Genomic DNA, 22,187 nt, shown 5'->3' with positions numbered 1-22,187 from the left:
CTTACCCAAAGACTACATTTTTATTTCAAATCTGACCGTATTTTCCCCTTAAACTCTAGGGTTATCTTACATTCAGAGTACTAAATAAGTACTTTGAAAGTCTGGTACCATGAAATTTAAATAAAATGCATTAAGTATATCTAGTAGGCTTTTAGCATTTCTTGTGGTAATTCCAAGTCCCCAGATTTTAAATTGTAAGTGGGATTGTGAGGATTTACTAACATTAGAAGTTCTTCTGAAAAAAAGGAAAAGTTCTTGAACTGTTTTAATAGTAATTCATTTGTCATTATAACTTGTGACAAAGGAAAATACAAGTTATCCTAAATGTTTTCCAATAGACTTTCTTCCAAAAAGACAAAAACAACCATTTAGTGTTACAATGAATTGTATTTAAAGGCAACCAATGTAGAATCCAGTGACCTCTTGAGGGTAAACCTGAAATACAGTTGAACTACAATCATCAAAGCTTTCACAACTTATAATTCTAAATAAGAGTGTTATTTATAAAGAAGTGCAAATTGACTTTTACATTCAACTTTAGGTAAATAAAGGCACTCAAGTATTCTTCCTGAATAATAGAGTTTTTCCATGTCATGCTTTGACTTATTAACAATTATTTTGTACTGAAACAGTCTTCATCAACTCTCACCCCATCTCTTGTGATGATTCTAAATGTAGGAAGGCCTGTGAAAACATAAGGTGCTACACTTAACATGGTTGGCCTCAGTACCATGAATTGTTCTGCCTAAGTTTTAAGAGAATGTATATTACAACCAAGTTCTTCTGAGATAAAGCTTAAGCTGCTGTCAGGAACCATATATGTTACTCTAGAACTGTGACTCTTCTGTTTAAACCTCATTAATGCAGAGGAAAAATATTCCACTGTGGTTTTGATGTTTTGGAAGGTTTTAACTTGTGGGTCTCAAAGCTGGACAGGGTCCACCTTTTGGAAAATTGGCGCCCATAATGCTGCTAGTGAACTGGTCATCCATTTCCACCTGGAATAAAAAGAAGAGTCAATTATCTCCGTCCTTTCCTCTCTTTCCCCAGTCCTTGATAAACAGACACCCACAGTCAAGTAGAGGAAAGGTGGGAATGTACTACTTCCACGAGGGAAGTGTGCAGGGAATAAATATGGTTAATAGGTAATTGGTGGCTGTGTGCATTTATTAGTAAATGAATGGAATGATTAGTAAAGCAACAGAAGCCAGACCAACCTAGAATAACAGTAAATGGGTTCTACCAGTCCCAGTCAGCAAGTATTAACTGTACACAGAATACAAATCTGATTCTATTGCTAAGAATTTTTTACTGATCAGCTGTTTTTGTTAGCATTAATATTTTTATACCATAAACCAATTTCTGCATTCCCAAGATTTATAATTTTTAGCTAACATGGTCACAAAGAATCTATCTCATTGATCATTACAATTTGAGTGACATAGGAACTTGGGTAACACTTCACTCATCAAATTGTCAGACTGAGACGGCCCTTACAAAGCGTAAGTCATAAATGTAGACAGTGACAGCTACACTGACATCCTGTGGAATGTAAGGTGTGGGGGTTGAAGTCTTTACCTCAACAATCACTGTGACTTTGCGCTCCTTTGTGGTGATGAACATCAATGTCTTCATAAATAGCTCTGAAACAAGTCATCATGGTAAACTGATAAATATGGTTATGGATCAATTTCAATGTACTATTCTGGCTGTTAACTGCCATCATCTTACACCAAAAATCTGGTGCCATTTTAGGTGTTGAGGCTGTATCAATAAATAAAAACAAAGGTCTCTTCCCTGAAGCTTACATTATAAAAAGTACTTTAGATCTTAATGCTGCTATTCCCGTGCATCTTACAAATATGTATCTTATATAACCGTCTTATAATTTAATGAGAAATATGGCTCAAATTTAGACAGCTTACTTTCTGCTTTAAAAAAAAAAAGCAAGAATTGTTCAGCTTTCCCTGGCTTCAACATTAGAAATTAATATTCTAGCTTATTTAACCACTGTCATCTTTGTACTTTGTATGTAGTAATTCTTCTGTGATAATCTTCATTTGCCTTAACATATGTCTATGGATGGAAAATATCTATACCTACAAATATGGCAGCAATACACACAGTATAGCAACACATGACTAAGAAAAAGAATCTCATGAAAATCAAAGCACTTTTAAGACATAATCGCTAACTTCAAGAAGTGCCAGCATGGTCCAGAAATTTTAATGTTTCTCTGTTTTGTCTTTCATTTTCCATGGAAGTATTTCAACCTCCTTCACGCTACTCAAATCTATGATGCCCCTCCTCTCAGTCGGAAAAACCTCCTATCTTAATGAATGTCTTTACATGGAAACCTGATGTTCCCATCACCAAATCTTCAAGTCTCTTTTCATCTGCACCATCATCTACTTTTATGATCCTATCTAATGACCCCTGGCTTCTTAAACACTTCACTCAGACTCCCTCCCTGAATCTTCAACCTCTTCTTCTCTACTAAATTTTATCCCTCAGGATTCACAGATGTTCCAGCATTTCCCATTTTATAAAATAATACAGTCTTTTATCCCATGTCTACTTAATTGCCTCAGTAATACTCTAGCTGCCAGACCACTTTCCCCAAATCCTTCGTGTTTAAGTTTCTTTGTAAGCTGCCTGTGCACCGTCTACTTCATCCCTTTTTAATGCACCGAGATTTGCCCCGTCCCTGTCAACTTCTACTGAATCACTCATGATCATCTGTTACTTAGTCCATTATCTAGTGTTGAGTCCTTGTCTGTCTTCAGCGACGTTCATCACATTTGTGCACTCCCTTCTTTTTGTTTCCAGACTGCGATTTCCACATCTGGTAATAGGTTCCGTGTTGTTCTCTTTGCTCCTGACTTTTCCATTTCTCTCCCCCTGGGCCTGCAACACTGATTCCCAAACTTGTCACTACACTAAAAACTGCAGGTCTTAATTTGAATGTCACTTCTCAGGCTTTCTCTAACCCCCAATTAAGTCAGTTCTTTCTGTTATATATTGTCAAGTCAATATCTTTCATACTATTAACACAAACTGCAAATGCATGTTTGCCTGCTGATTTAATTTCTGCCTCCTTATTAGATTTCCCCTCCATTAGGTTCAACATTATAAATCAGGCACCAATCATTTTCCCTTGTACCTAGTTAATTTTCAGTCATATGTCAAATGAGTGAATTGTGTATGTATATGTATATTCATAAGTACTCTATGTTCTGCTGGAGTAGAAATTCTTCACTTGGGGTTCATGGACAACCAGTGATGTGATAATCCCAGGACTTTCATGTAAGATTTTATGCTTTTCCTTAGGGAGAAGTTCCCTGGATCTCATGGAACGTTTAAAGAGATTGAGACACGCTACCACCCGGAAAGTAAGAACTATAGTGCCGGTGGTAGTTCTTCAGCCCTTAAGTCATGTCTGACCCTTTGTCACCCCATGGACTGCAGCATGCCAGGCTTCCCTGTCCTCTGTATCTTCCAGTTTGCTCAAGTTCATATCCATTGAGTTGGTGATGCTATGTAACCATCTCATCTTCTCCTGCCTTCTTCTCCTCCAGTCCTCAATCTTTCCCAGCATCAGGGTCTTTTCCAGTGAGTCGGCTCTTTGTATCAGGTGGCTAAAGTTTTGGAGCTTCAGCTTCAGCAACAGTCCTTTCAATGAATATTCAGGGTTGGTTTCCTTTAGAATTGACTGGTTTGATCTTGCAGTCCAAAGGACTCTCAAAAGTCTTCTCCAGCACCACAATCTGAAAGTGTCATGAGCTTTCAAAGTGGTAGGGAGTTCCAGAACTTCACCTCTCCAGCTTCTTGCTATTTCTTACCTTTAATATCTCCTATACCACCACATCTACTTACAACTATCTCATAATTAACTAGATTATAATCTGCTTCCTATTTGCTTGGAGAAACTGATTAAAAAAACATGCGTTCTTGAGACAACATACCTAGTTTAACCAGTTTCTAATTCCTTAAAGCACTAACATATTCAGTGATACTTTATCAAGCGGAATGAAAGTTTCACAATCCTGTTAGGACAAAATATTTAATGAACTCCTAAGCTTATCGTAATAAGCCTGGGACTGCATAGTGGCTGCCTGTTTAAGATGAGACAGGTTCTGCAGGCCTGCTTTACTCACTTACAAATCATTCCAAAACATCACTACACTGAGGGTGTGAACCAGGGGGTCAGGGTCAAAAACACAAATGCCTACACATGTCAGGCAGATCAGCTGAAGGTATGTGGGGGCCTGGTGAACTGAGACAGCGCAGCCCCAAACTATTGCTAGCATGTAAAAATGCAGGCTTGGCATTGTTGTCGTATCAGAAAGCATCCAGAGGTTCAGAAAGTTAGTGAAATATCCCATCTTTTAACTTGGCAATTAATTTTTATGTGCATATTTAAAATTCACATAGGTCAAACAAAGCACAGTTGCAGGCAAGATACAGCCTGTAGGCTGCTAGTTTCTAAACAGTCATTTCTATGAAAATGCTTTAATCATTTTAAACAAGTTTGGAGGTAACTTTCAGTTAGTCAAAATATATTAAAACTAATGAGCCTGTGTGTGCATGCTCAGTTGTATCTGACTCTGTGACTCCACGGACTAGCTCGCCAGGCACCTCTGTCCATGGAATTCTCCAGGCAAGAATACTGGACTGCGTTGCTATTTCCTACTCCACTAATGAGGCTACCATCCCATAAATATTTATATGCACTTGACCAATATGAAATCACAAAATAATACTGCTTTAAGGATTCCAAGTTAAAAAGTAATTTTTACATTAATAAGCACACAGTTGTCATAGGTAGTGAAGATTAAAAACAAGTTCTTATGTAAGTTTTTTTCTGGCATTAGTCAAAGAACAACTAAAATACCCCATCAACGTGGTACTTAAGAGTCATCAATCAGTGAATAGTGCCTGTCTCGAGCTGGAGAGAATCTGACTTTCTTCCAAGGCATCTATAAGGAATACACTAATGCACATGATGGTTCTGCTTATTTCTTAGTGTGCAACCCCAGTGTTTTTAAGTCACAAGGTCAAGCATGACAAGACCAACATTAAGAGCAACAACCACCACAAAATCTCATAAATCACTTTTATATAAGGTCATTGATTTCTGCTAAGGCCTGAACAAAGTTAAATGTATAACCAAACCCTGTGAGCTCTGCTACCAAAGGGAACCAAGACAAAAAAATAATCATTTTGTAAATGACTTACTCTGTGGTGACAGCAGGAGCTAAGGGATCAAACTCCATTACTTCACAGTAATTGGGTGGCTGGAGATCGTTCTTTGTCATCGCTGTAGGCAACAAGAAGAAACACATTGTGGTTTTTGAGGAGATACACACAGTTAATACTCTCTCTGACTTTGACTTCAAACAGAAGATCCTAATGAACACTTGACAACCAGAAACAAGCACACTGGTGTCCCAGCGCTACTGCCCAGTACAAGTCTACAGGCGCCCAGACTCAGACTAAAGGTTATTCACCTCAGCACTCAGAATACAGGACTCAGTGCAACACAAGCACCTCCACAGTCTCCTCATGTCAGTCACGGGGCTTCCCGTGTGGCTCAGCAGTCAAGAACCCCCTTGCCAATGCAGGAGATGTGCCTGGATCGGAAAGATCCCCTGGAGAAGGGCACGGCAACCCACTCCAATGTTCTTGCCTGGGAAATCCCCCGGACAGAGGAACCCAAGGGGCTGCAGTCCACAGGGCTGCAGAGTCGGGCATGACTTAGTGACAATAGCAACAGTCAGTCATAATGAAATCTGCCTTAAATTTACCTCATGTAGCTGAAAATGCAAATGCACTCTAATTTCTTCTCTCTGCGTATCTGTTTTTAGTCACCAATAAATCTCTAGCAGACCCATCTATTCTCATAAGTTTCTTTATTTGGTGCAGATAATAAGGTCTTAAGTACCTGGATGATTGCTAGGCAGAGGTGGCAGTCTCTGGTTTGATGGTGTTGCTGGAACGGTCTGTAGGCTAACTGGCTGCAGTAATACTGCATTTGAATGTTCCAGAAACTGAAGAGAGCAGAGCACACATTCAAATAAACATTCTAAGCTTTCATGATTTTGATTCCTAGCCTTCCAAGTGGCACTATCCCAAGAATCATATATTCTCAATCAGATAAGAATTACTAATCGTTAACTATTATTTTAGTTTTTAAGGTAATATCCCCTTATAAAACCTACTGCTGTTCTGTCTGGTTTCATGCTCCCTGTACCTTAATTCCCATATAAAATGTAAACTTAAATAAAATATATTGCTTAAAAAAAAAAAAAGCCAGAAATGTATGGCTCAGTCCAGAGTCTCCTGTCCCACACTGAATATAAAACCTTGGCCTCAAAGAGGCAAAACCATTAAGTACAAAAAAGCGTATCCGTCAGACCTGGTCAAGAGAATGCCTCACCACTGGGGACATGGAGCAGGGCCCTGTGGGCCCTGTGATTATCTGAGGGAACACGGGTCATATGCTCTGAAGCAGGCAGAGCCAGTGCAGCTGAAGCAGCGCAAGCCAAGGGAGGGGCTGGACATACAGCTGGAGAGGCAACGGGAGAGGTCAGAGCGGCTTCTCAGGCTTTGATAAGTGGAGTCAGAAAACCACAGGTGGCTTCAGAGTAAATGAGTAACATAAACTTTATTTTAAAAAAAGATTTGTTCTGGTTTCTGTTTGGAGAACAGATTGTATGATGGGGTGGGGGTGGAGAGGGAGGTGGAGGCTGGAACAGCAGCCCTGCGGGAGGCCACTGCAGTACCCATCTGATGTAGCTTGCGCTGGGATGTAAAAGGGAGGTGGGAAAAGGTGGCGGGATAACATATATTTTGAAGGCAAAGGTAAAATGGTAAAGGTCAAGCACAGTTTCCCAAGGTTTTTGACCTGAACAACAGAAACAGTGGTCATTTACAGAATGGGGAAGCCGGCCGAAGGAGCACATCGGGAGCTGAGGCTGAAAGAAAGCAAGGGGAGATGTGAAGTGACAGGTGGAAATGGGAGTTCTGCACGTGGGGAAGGGGTATGGACTGGAAACAACTTGTAAGTGCTCAGAGTCTGAGTGGTACTTCTTGATACGAGACCAAAAGACCAGAGAGGAAATAATGTGGGCAGAGAAATCTGAGGCCTGCCTCCCAGGGTCTCCAACACTGAGAGGCCGGTAGAGAAGAGGTCAGCAAAGGGATGCAGAAGAGAGCAGCAGGAGAGCCTGAAGGGAGTGGTGTCTCAAAGCACGTGGGCAGACGGGAGGAGGTGGCTGGCCTCAGCTGCTGCTGATCAGGTAGGATGAGCGCTGAGCACGGCAGGACTAGTCAGTCATCGGGAGGTCTCCAGTGACCTTGACAAGAGCTCAGCCCGCGAGGCGGCTGAGATGAGAACTTGTCTGACTGAAGTCTGTCAGAGGATGGGAGGAAAGAGAGCAAAGATAGCAACTAGAAACAGTTCCAAGGGAATTCTGTTCCTTTACTATCTTTCTGATGGAAGTGAGACTATACTTATCTTAAATGATTAAAAAGGCAACAAGGAAAAGCCCTAACAAGGGCTTCATTAACACCTTATGAAGAAATTTTGAGCAGAACTTGAGAATTAAGGATTGGGAGCTCCATTTTAGCATGATAATCTGCTCCCTGGGGGCACTGCCCGGGAAGGCCTTCATTACTTACACTCTCGTATGTATGACTTGAGGCGAGGTTTTGGCTGGTCCTTTGGGCAAACCTAGGATAGTGTGATAATACAGCATGATTACCCTACAGTGAGAACACAGTGCAAAAAGACGACCTTCCTGGTCTAAAAGCAATACCCCAGATGCACCTGCAGACTTCACGGAAGTATTACTTCTATAGCACAACTGCCAGTGGTGGTGGTGCCCACCGGGCCATAATGCCCAAACGCCAAAGAGAATGCAGACAAAGCCCTGGGGCTGGGCGGCGGCAGCCCGAGACCCCGGAGCGCACTCTGTCGGTCACAGCGGCGCCTTCCGTCTCCGCTCAGAGCAGCTGCCACCCCATCACTTCTACAGGATGAAAGGCAAGGCAGAGTAGAGGTTAGGATGGGGCACAGTTTGTAGTTGGAGTAAACACATTTGCCCTGTCTCTTTCACCAAATGCAACTATAAAATCTGGACAGAAGGCATGGGGCAAATATCTGAGACCTGCAAGGTAAATATTAATTACAAGCTAATTGGGAAAGAAGACTAGAATTGGAATATCAATGAATTGTTGGTGAACTTACCATGTTCTGCCCCTCTGGGTATTTCCGAACTGGCATGCAGTACAGCCTAAAGCCCAACTGGACAGGGAGGACACACAGCTCCAGGAGGACGCTCATTCTCACTCAAGGAGCAGGAAAGGGAAACCCTAGTGCCCAGAGTGTGCAGGGCAAGCCTTGGCCCTTTCTTCCTCTTCGTTCTCGCACTCTAATCCCCAGGCAATCCCCAGGTGGCCTCAGTGACAGCAGAGGCAACGGGGACCGAGAGTGGCTTAAACCTCTGAGAGGCAACTCCCACTCTAAGAGGGGAACCGTGATCATCCCAAGAGGATGAGGCAAAACCTTGTTTGTTTTATCCTTTCTATCCTGCCGTCTGGTCCCCATGACAAGCATAGTCAAGGAAATGCATGACACAGTAAACCTGCAGCTTTTTGACTGGAGAGACCAAAAAGGGAATCCCAGGAAGGCAAAGAATCAGGGAAATCACAAAGACAGAGGAATTCAGGACAATGACCTCCAAGGTGTTTATGAACTCCTGGGCTTACACCCTGATCTATGCATCCATGGCTGATCCCAATCAATGCCAAGTGAAAGTGAAAGTGAAAGTGAAGTCACTCAGTCGTGTCCCACTCTGCGACCCCATGGACTGTAGCCTACCAGGCTCCCCCATCCATGGGGCCTTCCAGGCAAGAATACTGGAGTGGGTTAAAGATGTTGAGAAATGAACACACAGCCTGCTGTCCAGATCTTACAGTGACAGATGGGTGGCACACGTTTGGGATGCATCTCAGTAACACTCAACGGCTTTGAAAATTTAACTGACATCAGAACGAAAGCACACAGAAGGCAGGCTGAAACTGCAGCATAAACTTCACTAGGCTGTCTGCCTGCTAAAATCAAAGTACCAACATTCAACACAGGATTTAGATAAGACTAAGATGGTGACTGCAGCCATGAAATTAAAAGACGCTTACTCCTTGGAAGAAAAGTTATGACAAACCTAGACAGCATATTGAAAAGCAGAGATGTTACTTTGCCGACTAAGGTCCGTCTAGTCAAGACTATGGTTTTTCCAGTGGTCACGTATGGATGTGAGAGTTGGACTGTGAAGAAAGCTGAGCGCCGAAGAATTGATGCTTTTGAACTGTGGTGTTGGAGAAGACTCTTGAGAGTCCCTTGGACTGCAAGGAGATCCAACCAGTCCATCCTGAAGGAGATCAGCCCTGGGTATTCTTTGGAAAGAATGATGCTAAAGCTGAAACTCCAGTACTTTGGCCACCTCATGTGAAGAGCTGACTCATTGGAAGAGACTGATGCTGGGAGGGATTGGGGGCAGGAGGAGAAGGGGACAACCGAGGATGAGATGGCTGGATGGCATCACCAACTCGATGGACGTGAGTTTGAGTGAACTCGGAGTTGGTGATGGACAGGGAGGCCTGGCGTGCTGTGATTCATGGGGTCACAAAGAGTCGGACACAACTGAGCGACTGAACTGAACGGAACTGAACTGAGATGATGATTGAATGGGCACTAAATCCAAGAATATATGACCCTAAAACAGGAAAATGGGGATCTGGGGAAGGACTTGAGAAACACAGGGGAGAAGGCAAAGTGAAGATGGAGAAAGACAGCAAAGTGTGTGGCCACAAGACACGGAAGTAAAGGGGTGTCTACGCTCCCCAGAATGTGGAGGACGGAAGAATGACTCCTCCCCTCAGAGTCCTGGGAGGAGGCGCCTTGCTTCCTTTCAGACCTCTAGTCCCCAGAACTCTAAGAAGGTGAGTTCCATTACCCAGCTTGCGGTAATGTTTTTATGACAACCACAGGAAACAAATACACTCAGCAAAACAAAGACAGCCACACTTAGACATATCATAATCAGACTGTTTAAAATTAGAAAAAAGAAAAGTTCTTCAAAGCACAGACAGAAAGAAGTAACACGGAGTCAACACAGGAACAAGAATTGGAATGAATGTTAATTTCTCATTAGAAGCCATTTAGGCCAGAAGACACTGGAGCAATGTTTAAAAACTGCTAGAAGAAAAGAACCATCAGCCCAGAATCTTATATCCAATTAGAGTATCCTTCAGGAACAAAAATGAAAATGAAGTACATAAAATATACTAAGAAACTTTCACTGCCATCAGATCGTCTCTAAAATAATGCTAAAGGAAATTCTTCAGAGACAAGAGAAACTGTGCCAGAGGAAAACGAAAGGAAAGCAACAGGAACGGTAAATATTAGGTAAATGTGATGGACTATTCTGCTCTTCCTGAGTCTTTAAAATTTATTTAAGGCCTGCAAGTAAAACTGTATTATGAAAAAATTGTAAAATAATTTTTCATTGTCTGGTAATGTTTTTTTAACATATATATATAATATAGATAACTATCATATAAAGGGAAGAGCTATATGATAATAAAGTTTCTATATCTCACTTCAAGTGGGAAAATACTGTTTTTAAATACACTAAAAAAACTGCAGTTCCTAGAGCAACCAGTCCTCCCCTGCCCATACATAAACTGTATAAAAATATAATAATGAAATGGATATTAAAAACATCCAAAGAGCCCCAAGTATGAAGGAAAGAGGAAACAGATAAAACAAAACACAACCAAAAAAAACAGCAAAGGAAACAAAGAGAAAAGCAAATCACGCAATGGTGGTCCTAATCCAGACATATTAAATATAAACGGTCTAAGCACACCAATTAAAGACAGACATTATGAGAGTATATAAAAATGTAGACACTCACTTCAAATAGTTAAAAGGAAAAAGTTAGAAAAAGATATACCATGCAAATATAATCAAAAGAAAGCTAGAGCGTCTTTGATTACAATCAAAGTAAACTTCAAGGTAAAGACAACTGCAAGGGATAAAGAGGAACATTACATAATCATAAAGAGTCAATTCTCCAAGAAGACAACAATCCTGAATGCAAATGCACTGAAAGAGCTTCAAAATACACGAAGCAAACAATTTTACATAACCTTTCCAGAAATATCACACACCAGATGACTATTCAGACCCTACTCTCAGGAAGACCAACTGTAATGACAGAGAACAGGCTGGCGGCTGCTGGGCTGGGGGTGGGGGTGTCCATAGAGGCCTAGCATAAGCAAGCTTTTCTGGATGATGAACTCTTCTGTATTCAGACTGTGGGGATGGTCACATGCATCTATATATATGTTAGAAAAAACACAGAGCTCTGCAGCAAACAAAAAAGGGTCAATTTTACCATATGCAAATTGTGAAAATAAAATTAGATGAAAAGAAAAAACAAGAGAGAGAGAGCAGGTATTGAAATCAGATTCACTTGAATTTGAATCCTCTTTCTGCACTAGCTGGACAACCTTTGTTTGGCAAGCTGGTATTTCTCAGTCTTGGCTTCCTCACCGGTACAGGGAGCACTGGGGGCACCTACCTCAGAGCACTGCAAGGAGCACCAGACTAAGGAACCAGAGAGCATGTCTTACTCTTAGCCTGCTGCCCGATACTAAGTAGGCTGTAAATATGCCTTTATCCTATCATCATCACTGCTTTTCAGGAATCCTTTCCATTATGAGAAATTCCATCACTCATTTGTTCTGTGACAAATTGTACTGCAAACAAAAGAGGGGTGGGAAAATCTTAAGACTGCCAGATATTCTGATAGCTGATTGTGCCTCTCATATGTAATCTTTGGGCTTCCCCAAGTGGCTCAGACGGTAAAGAATCTGCCTGCAATGCTGGAGAACCAGGTTCGATCCCTGGGTCAGGAAGACCCTCTGAAGAAGGGCATGGCAACCCACTCCAGTATTCTTGCCTGGAGAATTCCACGGACAGGGAAGCCTGGCGGGCTACAGTCCATGGGGTTGCAAAGAGTTGGTCATGACTGAGCAACTTTCACTTTTTTCTACAAGTAATCTTTCGCACGATTCAACTCAGATTGATGCCTTAGGTAACTTTAGTGCTTCAATTTCCAACACTATAAAAAACCGGACTAGTGACAGTTTCACTCAGGTAAGTTTTCAAACATTAGAAAAAATATGTTCAAAAGACATTGTCTAGAAAACAAAACAGATGGCACCCATTATCTTTCATTCCAGTGAATTCTAAGAACTATTATAATTATTTTGATATCTGGATCTTGGGTAGACAATCATAATAGAGTTTCTAATGATCAGCTGATCACTGTTTTATGGTTCCCCACAGACTCTTTTTAAAACGAAAGATTCCTGCTATTGAATCAGAGTTCCTGGGGTCTAGCCATTCTACTTTTTAATAGTCATTCATGTGATTTTTATGCACCTTGAAGTATGAGATCCATGAAACCAAGCAGCTATTAGCTAGGATTTGATCTTTGTGTGGTTTTATACATTTTTTTTTTTTTGTAATGGGATTTCACTTATATGGTCAATCTTTCCCAACAAGATTTTCAGGATAAAGGAAAATAGAATCAGCTACTTCAGACCACATGATTTACTAAGCAACTTCACTGGAGTGCTGCCTACAACATTTCAGCAATTACTTGCACCACAGAAGTCAATACCAGAAGGCGTCAAGTTAAGGTAGTGACCCAACCTGGAGGTTCAAACGATAGCACGTGAATCTTTCCTTTCTCTCTTCTACCCTTACACACTTTTCCCCCTCTTTTTCTCCCTAGTTTGATTCTCCTTTCTCTTCTCCTCCCTCTGCACCCCTTCTTTTTAACACAGAAAAGTGACTAATAAATATCTAAGTCCAATGACATAAAAATACAGCCAAGATACGCTGTTGTATGAAAAACAAAAGAAAGTTTTGAAATAGTATGTACAGTATGCTGCCCTTCATTTAATAAAGGAGAAAAGTAACTCATATTCCTATTTACATAACGATCCTTTGGAAGAATAAATAAGAAACTGACAGAGGGGTTCCCTGGGTGGAAACAAGTATGACCCAAGGGAAGGCAACAGGCAGGATAGGAGTGGGGTAAGATCGAGTATTGTCCTTGTACATCTTTTTATACTGCTTTGATATCTGAAACATGGAGATGTATTGCCTATTACCTGAAATACATATATGTAATAGGGAAAAAGAGAATATAGGCCTTGGCGGAAGGCAAATCTAACTTATTTTTTTTGCTGTTTATCTACTCCATCCTGCCTCTTCTTAACGTTAGGTAACCATGCTTTGTTTAGGCTCTTCTGCATTTTTCTTATATTTCTTTATGCAAAGAGAGGCAAATATTAGCATATATTATTTCCCACTTTCTTACACAAATGCAACAGAGTATATACAAACTGCTTTGCATCTTTTCTCACTTAATAATAAATACACTGGTGACCGTCCCTCACGTTGAGGGCCTACTTTTCTCCCCCAGCAGCGTAATACAGTGTGTAGACGTTTATTTAATTATTCCCCAAACTGAAGGGTATTTGAGTTGTTTCCAATTATTATCTATTGCACAAATGTTGTCAAGAACAACTGACTTTCTTTTGCATAAGTGAGCATAAATACCTAGAAGTGAGATTGCAAGTCCAAAGGTACATTTATAATTTTAAATACATTTATAATTTTAACAGAAATTGCCATGTGCCCCTAATAAGAACTGCACAATTTTGCTATAGTATTTGTCTCTCCACAGTCAACAAAGCATGTTAACAAACATGCACAGACTTATGCCAATCTGTGAGGTTAAAAAATAGTCTTACTGCATTTTAACTTATACTTCTATAACTGTAAGTAAGGCTGAGCATCACTGAGCAAAAATATGTTTTTAGACCCATTTGTATTTCTTTTTTGGTAAACTATCAGTTCACCAGACCTGCTAGTTAGTTGGTATATGAACTTGGGTAAGTTCTATTCCTTAAATCTCAGGCTTTTTTCCTATAAAATGGGAATAATGATAACAGCACTGATTCGAGAACTATTGTGAAGATTAAATGAAATAAAAACAGCTCAGCAAAGTGTCTCCCACATAGCGAGTGCTCTGCAATCTGTGTGGCCATTTCTGTTCCTCTCACTGTCAATACATTTTTCCTACCTCCTGTTACCACTTAAAAAAAAAACAAAAACAAAAACAAAGAGAAACAGGATTTATTGAATGCTTTTTATGTACAGAATGCTATCCTGGGAGGTACATAGAGCATTTCACAGAATCTTTGTAAGAAGCCTAGAGAGGATTCTTGGAAGAAAAATGAAGGCTCATGCTGGTCAAGTTTCTCGTTCAAGGTCACACAGCTACTAAGAAACAGTACTGAAAGTCCAAATCAGTTATGTCAGATCCCTAGCGAAAATGAACGCGTTAGTTGCTCAGTCCTGTCTGACTCTTTCCAACCCCATGGACTGTAGTCTGCCAGGCTCCTCTGTCCATGGAATTCTCTAGGCAAGAGTACTGGAGTGGGTTACCGTGCCCTCCTCCAGGGGATCCTCCTCACCCAGGGACTGAACCTGGGTCTCCTGCATCTCAGGTGGCTTCTTTACCATCTGAGCCACCAGGAGTAGCACTGAAATTCTGAACCAGTTCTGTCAGGTTCCTAAGTCCCCACCTTTTCTATTATGTCATGTTCTCTTAACGATGAGGAATGAGACTGAATTAGTTCTGGAGTATTACTGACATACTTACAGGGGTGTTTCTGTGTTTTCCAAGGCTAGCAGATCCACCTGTGTATTAATACTAGGTTTGAAGTTGTTTGGTACAACCGGACTCAGAGAGCTGAAATCTAGAACACAAAATGTACTTGTTAAGCTTTAAAACGTTTTGTCCATCAATTCTGTTGGATTTTCCACCGCCACCATCAAATGAAAGAGATTGAGATAGTTTTGTCACCATAAAATCATGTTATTTCCTCAAACAAAAATTAAAAAACATTTATGGCAACTGCAAAGAGAGAAATTCCCTGTCATAAAAAGAGGATGCTGTGAAGGTAACAAACATTATTATATTGGGTTTTCTAAAATCCTAGGCTGACTCAGAATGGAAGGGATTTTATGTCTTTTCCTGTGAAGCACAAAAGTAAAAAGCTGTGGTATACACAGAGTTCTACTCTCACCTCTCCATAATCCATTAAGTTTCCATAATCATGACATACCCCAAAGAGAATAATTATTTTCCCCCTTTGAAAACACTGATAAAAACTTGAAAACTCTTCAATATAATAGATTCCAAACATCCCACTGGTCTAAGAAACAGCCAACATTTTAGAAATGAGGGAAATTTTAAGAAAACCACAAATTGAATAATACTGAATATTTTGCTTCTAAAATCTTGCTAACATAAATGGCAAACAAACTCATTTTAACTTGGCAGGAAATTCTGGACTTCAGGACTTTTCATTATGTTTGGTGGTAGTTTAGTCACTAAGTTGAGTCCGACTCTTGCGAACCCATGGACTGAAGCCCGCCAGGCTCCTCTGTCCATGAGATTCTCCAGGCAAGATTATTGGAGTGGGTTGCCATTTCCTTCTCCAGGGGATATTTCCATTACAGGGATGGAACCCAGGTCTCCTGCGTTACAGGCAAATTCTTTACCAACTGAGCTTCGAGGGAAGCCCCCATTTTACTTTGTAATTTACCAAAACTTTTTGGGAAGGATAATAGGAGGTAACAAATAAATTAGACAAATAGGTAACCCTAAGCTTACAGTGCAACATCATCCTTTACTTTCACAAAAACCCATTAATGCAACTCACTTAAGTAGGAAAGTCTCCAGAGTTGGGTGGCTAAGAAGTAACAGAACTGGACTGGTGGATTTCAACTTGGACTTCTCTGACTCAAAAACCTGTGATTTATCCTCTACATTTCACCTCATGAGGCCTCATAATTCCTGATTTTCTCTATCTGTATCAAATATTCCCTTACCTGATGCTGTAGTATGGTAGAGAAACCCAAAGATAATACTGAATGGGTTCAGAGTACGTCTAAATGTTGGCCATGGAGTTGAACAAGCTCTGTAAGTAGGCCAGGTGAACTCCAAGCCAGTGGGGTGGGTTTCAAGGACTCCTCCCCTCGACACATCCCATTCCTGTACTGCATACGACCTATCCACTGGCCAAGAAGTAACTACATCTCCTGATACAGTTCTCTGATACTCAGATTGACTTCAGTCCTTCTCAAGCTGCATTTAATCAAGAAACTAAGGAGAACTGTTTCACATCACGCTCTTCTGCTGGTCTGAAAAGACCCACGTGCTTATTTACTTAAGTCTGAAAGCTGAGCGTTCAGGGTGCTGACTTCTCCCAGGGTGGTCCTAGGCATCGGAAGGCTGGGACTCAGGTCAAGGAGATCTGAGGATGGGGCAGAAGGTTCACTGGTAGTCTGAAAACAAAGCAAACAAAACACAATTTAGAAAAACCTGCATCAGGCAGTTGATCATGGCTTTCTCCCCAGAGACTGTCCTTTGGAAAAAGAAAGATCTTATTTTGGAGGTATCCTGGGAGAGAATTCTCCATCCCATTGGCAACACCAACATGGCTTCCCTGCTTAGTTAGAGAATCTTCTTCCGAGCTCTTATCAATAACTCAATGAGTCATTAAGGCAAATACTCTGTACTACTAAAACATCCCAAATCATTAATGCATATTTCTTCTTTTTTAAGACTTGTTTTAGGTAAGCTTTGCTCCTTACCATACAATTTACACCATTTTCAATTGTTTATTTTATAACATTTCTGTTTACTTACATTGGCATCTTCCCTCTGGCTCTTATTTTGCTCTAAAATCCTTTGTTGGTTTCGAGTAAACCTGTTTGAATTAACAAAATGCAAGTATTTAAAAGAAAACATATGAAAATGCTGTAATATTTAACAAATTATTAATATGCAAATATTCACAATAATCAACTTCATACATAATCAATTCCCAATAAAGTACTTTAATAACTTTTCCCCAGTTCTATGAGAAAATGGACAAATATTATAAACATTAATAATTCAATCACCAAGTTTTATGGTCTTTATTAACATTATGTGTTTCCTTGTACTATTTTTTTTCTGTACGTTAATCTATTTTAAACTTTGTTGAAATTATATTTATATAATTCAGTATCATAATTCCATTATGTTGACATCATTTTTCTAGTTATTCAGAAATACAACGTTTAGTTGTTGTATACTTTACCTTATGAAAATATCAGAAAGTGAGAGTGAAGTTACTCAATCGTGTCCAACTCTTTGTGACCCCACAGACTGTAGCCTACCTTAGACTGTAGCCTACAGGCTTCTCCATCCATGGGATTTTCCAGGCAAAAGTACCAGAGTGGGTTGCCATTTCCTTCTCCAGGGGATCTTCCCAACCCAGGGATTGAACCTGGGTCTGGGTCTCCTGCATTGCAGGCAGATGCTTTACCTTCTGAGCCACCAGGGAAGCCCATGAATGTATCACATACTTAAATATTCTCCTTATTCCCAAATATGCTTCCAATTTTGCCAAAATTATCAAAAGTTACCATTCTACATAAAATTCACATACAGTTAACATATTTTCATTGTTTAATCTTCATTTTTATAAGATGCTTGGCACCCAAAAATATTGACCTTTTACAACTTTGTTTTAATTTTACACCGTTCCTACTTTACTGTGGGTGAAGAAGGAGCAGTGAAACAAATCAATAAGAGTTTTAAGACCATACATATGGCCCTCAGTTGTCCAGCTACTCACAGAGAATAGTAATGTTTGAGCCATTTCCTCAGAAAGCTATTTTAAACAGCAAGATACGGGAAGATAGGTAATATAGGTGGATGAATGTGGATATGCTTTGCAAACTAACAGCTGCCTTAGAAACACACAGTATTACTATTATGACACATCAATTCCATGAACCTAAACACTTTGAAGGCTAAAAGCTTACACTAAGTTAGAATATGGCTTAGACTTAAGGATTTTCCCTATTCTAACACACAGGCTTTTATTCCATTTACTAATGGCGCTGGCTTCTTACGTGCTACCAAGTTATGTGCAAGGAATGACCAAACCTCACAAATCAAGCCTTGAGTAACAAATTTCTGTTTCCTTATTTGCACAACTATTCCCTGGATGTAACGAGTGGAAACCTTTGGAGATTCTGGAACAGAATGAGTGTATTTTGCCTGTGGGATGGATGTGAATCTTTAAGGAACAGAGCGCAGACGTTGGTAAGCAGAATCATCCCCCCACCAAGACATCCACATAGTAAATCAATGGAACAGTGAGTATGTCAGGTTAGGGGGCACATGGCCTGAAGGTTGCTAGTGAGATTGTCCTGGACTGTAAGCCCAGTGTAATCAGGAAGGCCCTTAAATGTGGACAGGGAGACAGAAGAAGGAAGCAGGAGGGATAAAACGTGAGAAGGACCCAGCCAGACAATGCCAGCTTTGAAAACGGAGCAAAGAGCTCAGGAGCCAGGGAAGATGGCATCAACTGCATGCTGCAGGGAAACGATGCTCCTCTAAAGCCTCCAAGAAGAAACAAAGCCCTGGTCCAAAAGTCAATCAGAAAAAGCTGTTCACAGAAGTAACCCACTCTCCTAACATCAAGACCAAATAAACACACATTCCTCCTCAGAGGAAGCTTTTCGTAAGTGGTCTTATGGTTTGCAATAATAGAACTCTTCAAAATGAAAACCAGGAGTCGGCACCCAACTGAAAACCGTATGGTTTTCCTCAGACATCTTCCGACTTAGAAAGATTTACAACAAAGCAAATGAAGGGTGAGGACCCTGAGAGGCTGCTGAGGGGAAGAGAGTTGGGCCGCAGGGCTCACGTCTGCCCCTGGGCGCCCCACCACGTCTGCGCAGAACGGCTGCTGGCTCTCACGGTGAGACTCAGGGGAAGCCTGTTCCACAGCTGTGCGTCCACTTCTCTGATTTTCTTGGTTCATTACTGATCAGTGGGGGAAAGTCCAGACCATAATTCAGAAGACTCAGTGGGACAAGAAGAGGAGGAGGACAAGAAATTAACAAATTAACGAGCTAGCACCGGCTAGGTGCTTTCATCTACATTATCACATTCAATTCTCAAAAACAAAGTAAACAAGCCCTTTCCAAACAGGCAGTAGTATTCCCTTTAATAAACAGGGGAAAACCCAAGTCTTAAAAAGCCAAGCAATCTGTCCGGAACGGACAGCAGAGTTTGAAGCCGGGCCTGTTTACCTCTTTCGCTTGGTCACACCGGTCTCCTTCTCCATCAGCTGGTGGGAGACAGGGCTACTAACTCCAGAAAGGCTCAGCAAAAACGGTTCCCCTAAGGGCGTCTTGAAATGTCATTTTGAGGAAAACCTCTAGAATTCAGTGAGTAGGGGCCACATAAGGGAAAACTGTCCTACCCAAATGCCAGTACAGTCCCTATTCCAAACAAAGATCTAGGAGCAGTTTGGGGATCTTTAGAGGCCCAGGAAGGCCTAGGGACAGGTTTGGGAAGAGCCCAGGAGACTTGCCTGAAGCTCTTTGTATTCAGCACTTTACACGAAGACTGAGGAGAAAGCCACCTCAGTCAAAGCAGCTGCCCTGCCTGCCCCTCCCTGGGGACGGGTCCTGGAGCCCCCCTGCCCCAGGCCCGCTGTGCCCTGGCCTGCTCCTGATGCTGCCAGCGCCCCCCCGCCCACCATCCTCAGCTCAGACGGGACTTCCGCACAGAAGCTTCCCTGCCTTCTGACGTGCGCCAGGTCTGGCTGTTATTCTCAGCAAACAGACCTCTAATCAGTTCATCTATCCCACTTTCCAAGTGTGTGTGTGTGTAAATATATATATATATTATTGAAGGTGTTTTCCTGACTATAGGCTTGACTACAGATTATAATAGATTATAACACTGTTACTTTGATGAATACATAAATGACTTGGAAACAACTTAAACACCTAACAAGTGAACCATGAGAGAAGAATGGACTATTAAGGAACTATTAAAAATAATGGTTTAGCCAAAGCATTTAAGAACACAGGGTACACAAATACAGTGAAGAAATCAAGGCAGAAACAAAAGGATATGTTCTTTATATAATCATGACTATAAAACAAGTTTAGAAAAAAACTAAAATGTTAGAAACCTGTATCCACAGGTTCTTTATCTGTGGATTCCACATCCAAGGATTCAACCAACCTCAAACTGAAAATATTTGAAAAAGAAAAAAAAACAAATCCCAGAAAGTTCTAAAAATGAAACTTGAATTTGCCACGTACCAGCAACTACTTACATAGCATTTACATTGTATTCACAACTATTTACATAGCATTTACATTTATTAGGTATTATAGGTAATCCAGAGATGATTTAAAGTGTACAGGAGGATGTACATTAAAGTGTACATGTAACCTATGCATTGGTTACCTTTAAAAACTACACCATTTTACATAAAGGACTAGAGAATCTGTAGATTTTGGTGTTGCTAGGGGCAGAGGTTCCTGGAATCAATCCCCTACTGATATGGAGGGAAGACTGTATTTAAAATTTTTGCTGTCATTCTTTTCTGAATAGAATTTTTTTTTAAAGTTCATGTTCATATACAGATGACCCTCCCTGCTCTGACTTTGTCTAGACTATCTCCTCTTCTCGCTACCATTTCCATGTGATTCTCCACCTCAAACTTAGGGCAAACCTCACTTTCACGACAACGGTCAGCTTGTACCGCTGGCCTGTCTGAGAGCCAGTGACGTGCGCAGTGCAGACGTCTGGTGATTCAGATCCAGGCTCTGTTCACAGGTCAGCGTGGCACTGCCCACAAATGCCTCTTGCACTGCCCAGGTCCCGCTCATTCCTGCAAGCCGTATCACACACTCCTGGAAGAGCAGGACCAGAACTCCCTGCCCTGAAAGGCAAGCACCTGTGTCCAAACATGTTCTCTATCTTTCTGAGCACCCACCGCCAGGCACTCTGAGAATGCTGAGCCCTGGAGGACGGTCAGAGAGGGTGCCCACTGCTCACCTCTCACACCCAAGGATGGCATTATTCAAGTCCTCGTTCACTTGAATCAGCTCAGCAGTGACATCTTCATTCTCCACCACCACAAGCAGGTCCATGATCCTCTCCTGCATCTCCCGACCCGTCTTATACAGTTTCTGTCAAAGAAGGAGAGAGATTTCTTCTTTCATGCTAAAAACCAACTCATTTGCCCTTCTGAACGACTGCAACCAAGGCTTCTCTGGTGGCTCAGACAGTAAAGAATCTGCCTGCAATACAGGAGACCCAGGTTCAATCCCTGGGTCAGGAAGATCCTCGGGAGAAGGGAATGGCTACCCACTCCAGTATTCTTATCTGGAGGATGCCATGGACAGAGAAGCTACAGTCCACGAGGTTGCAAGGAGCTGGACATGACTGAGCGATCAGCCCTATCCCTTTCCCTTTCATACTACTGTGACCACTTCCACGTGAGTCACCTATGGGAGATTACCAAAGTATTTAGCTATGGACAGCTCATCCTTTCTCTGTCAGAAGGACATCAGAACAGTGTTTTCCTCTAAAAATCAAATAGGGATCATAAAGACAATAATGTATTATACAGTGCTATAACACTGGACTAGAAATTAGAACTGGTGTATAGGAATTCTAGGTTTGTGGCTTGTTAACTATGCTATGGCAGGAAAAATAATCACTTGCTTTCTAAATCTCAGTTTACTTACTTGATAAGTGAAAAATACACTACTTGCCACACACATCTACCTCAAGGGGTGACATAAAAATCAAATGAGATGTGTATAATGAGGAACTCTATAACTGTAAAGCACAGCATAAAACATAAAGTGCTGTTGTTATTTGTGGTAATGGAAGAAAGAAGTAGTTAAAATGCATTTACAGTGTATAATTTTCCTGTTATGTTTTACTTAAAGATGTAAAGTTTATAGTTACAACATTACATTCTAAGGTAAACTGAACCTGGATTAAAAAACTAGTCATCAATCCCATCTTTATTTAGATGGCCTGGAATCACTATATATAAGATTCCACTCCCCAAACCAGCTTTTTCTCAGAAGCACCAGAAGCACCTACAAGCAGACTTACTGATTCAGAACTGCCGAGACTGAGAGTTTGGGA

General features: G+C 41.1%; 1 protein-coding gene across 5 annotated transcripts in view; it reads right to left on the bottom strand.

Moving 5' to 3' along the window:
* Positions 1-367: 367 nt before the first annotated feature.
* The window catches only part of TOM1L1 (target of myb1 like 1 membrane trafficking protein), a 60,617-nt gene continuing 38,797 nt past the window's right edge, over positions 368-22,187 (bottom strand). For 2 of the 5 annotated variants that reach the window (XM_015098436.4, XM_042255238.2), the window contains exons 8-16: positions 21,081-21,214; positions 16,869-16,929; positions 16,387-16,504; positions 14,814-14,910; positions 7,684-7,735; positions 5,945-6,050; positions 5,239-5,320; positions 1,579-1,643; positions 368-998 (exon numbers count right to left, since the gene is read on the bottom strand). In XM_015098436.4, coding sequence (XP_014953922.2) covers positions 1,580-1,643; positions 5,239-5,320; positions 5,945-6,050; positions 7,684-7,735; positions 14,814-14,910; positions 16,387-16,504; positions 16,869-16,929; positions 21,081-21,214 — 714 coding nt within the window. In that variant the 3' untranslated portion in view covers positions 368-998; position 1,579. Of the gene's footprint in view, positions 5,321-5,944; positions 6,051-7,683; positions 7,736-14,813; positions 14,911-16,386; positions 16,505-16,868; positions 16,930-21,080; positions 21,215-22,187 lie in introns of all 5 variants that reach the window. The other 3 variants (XM_060395093.1, XM_060395092.1, XM_042255239.2) reach the window with 2 other exon arrangements.

This window comes from Ovis aries, chromosome 11, assembly GCF_016772045.2.
Source record: "Ovis aries strain OAR_USU_Benz2616 breed Rambouillet chromosome 11, ARS-UI_Ramb_v3.0, whole genome shotgun sequence".
NCBI classification, from domain to species: domain Eukaryota; kingdom Metazoa; phylum Chordata; class Mammalia; order Artiodactyla; family Bovidae; genus Ovis; species Ovis aries.
This window is presented reverse-complemented; position numbering and strand designations above follow the sequence as displayed.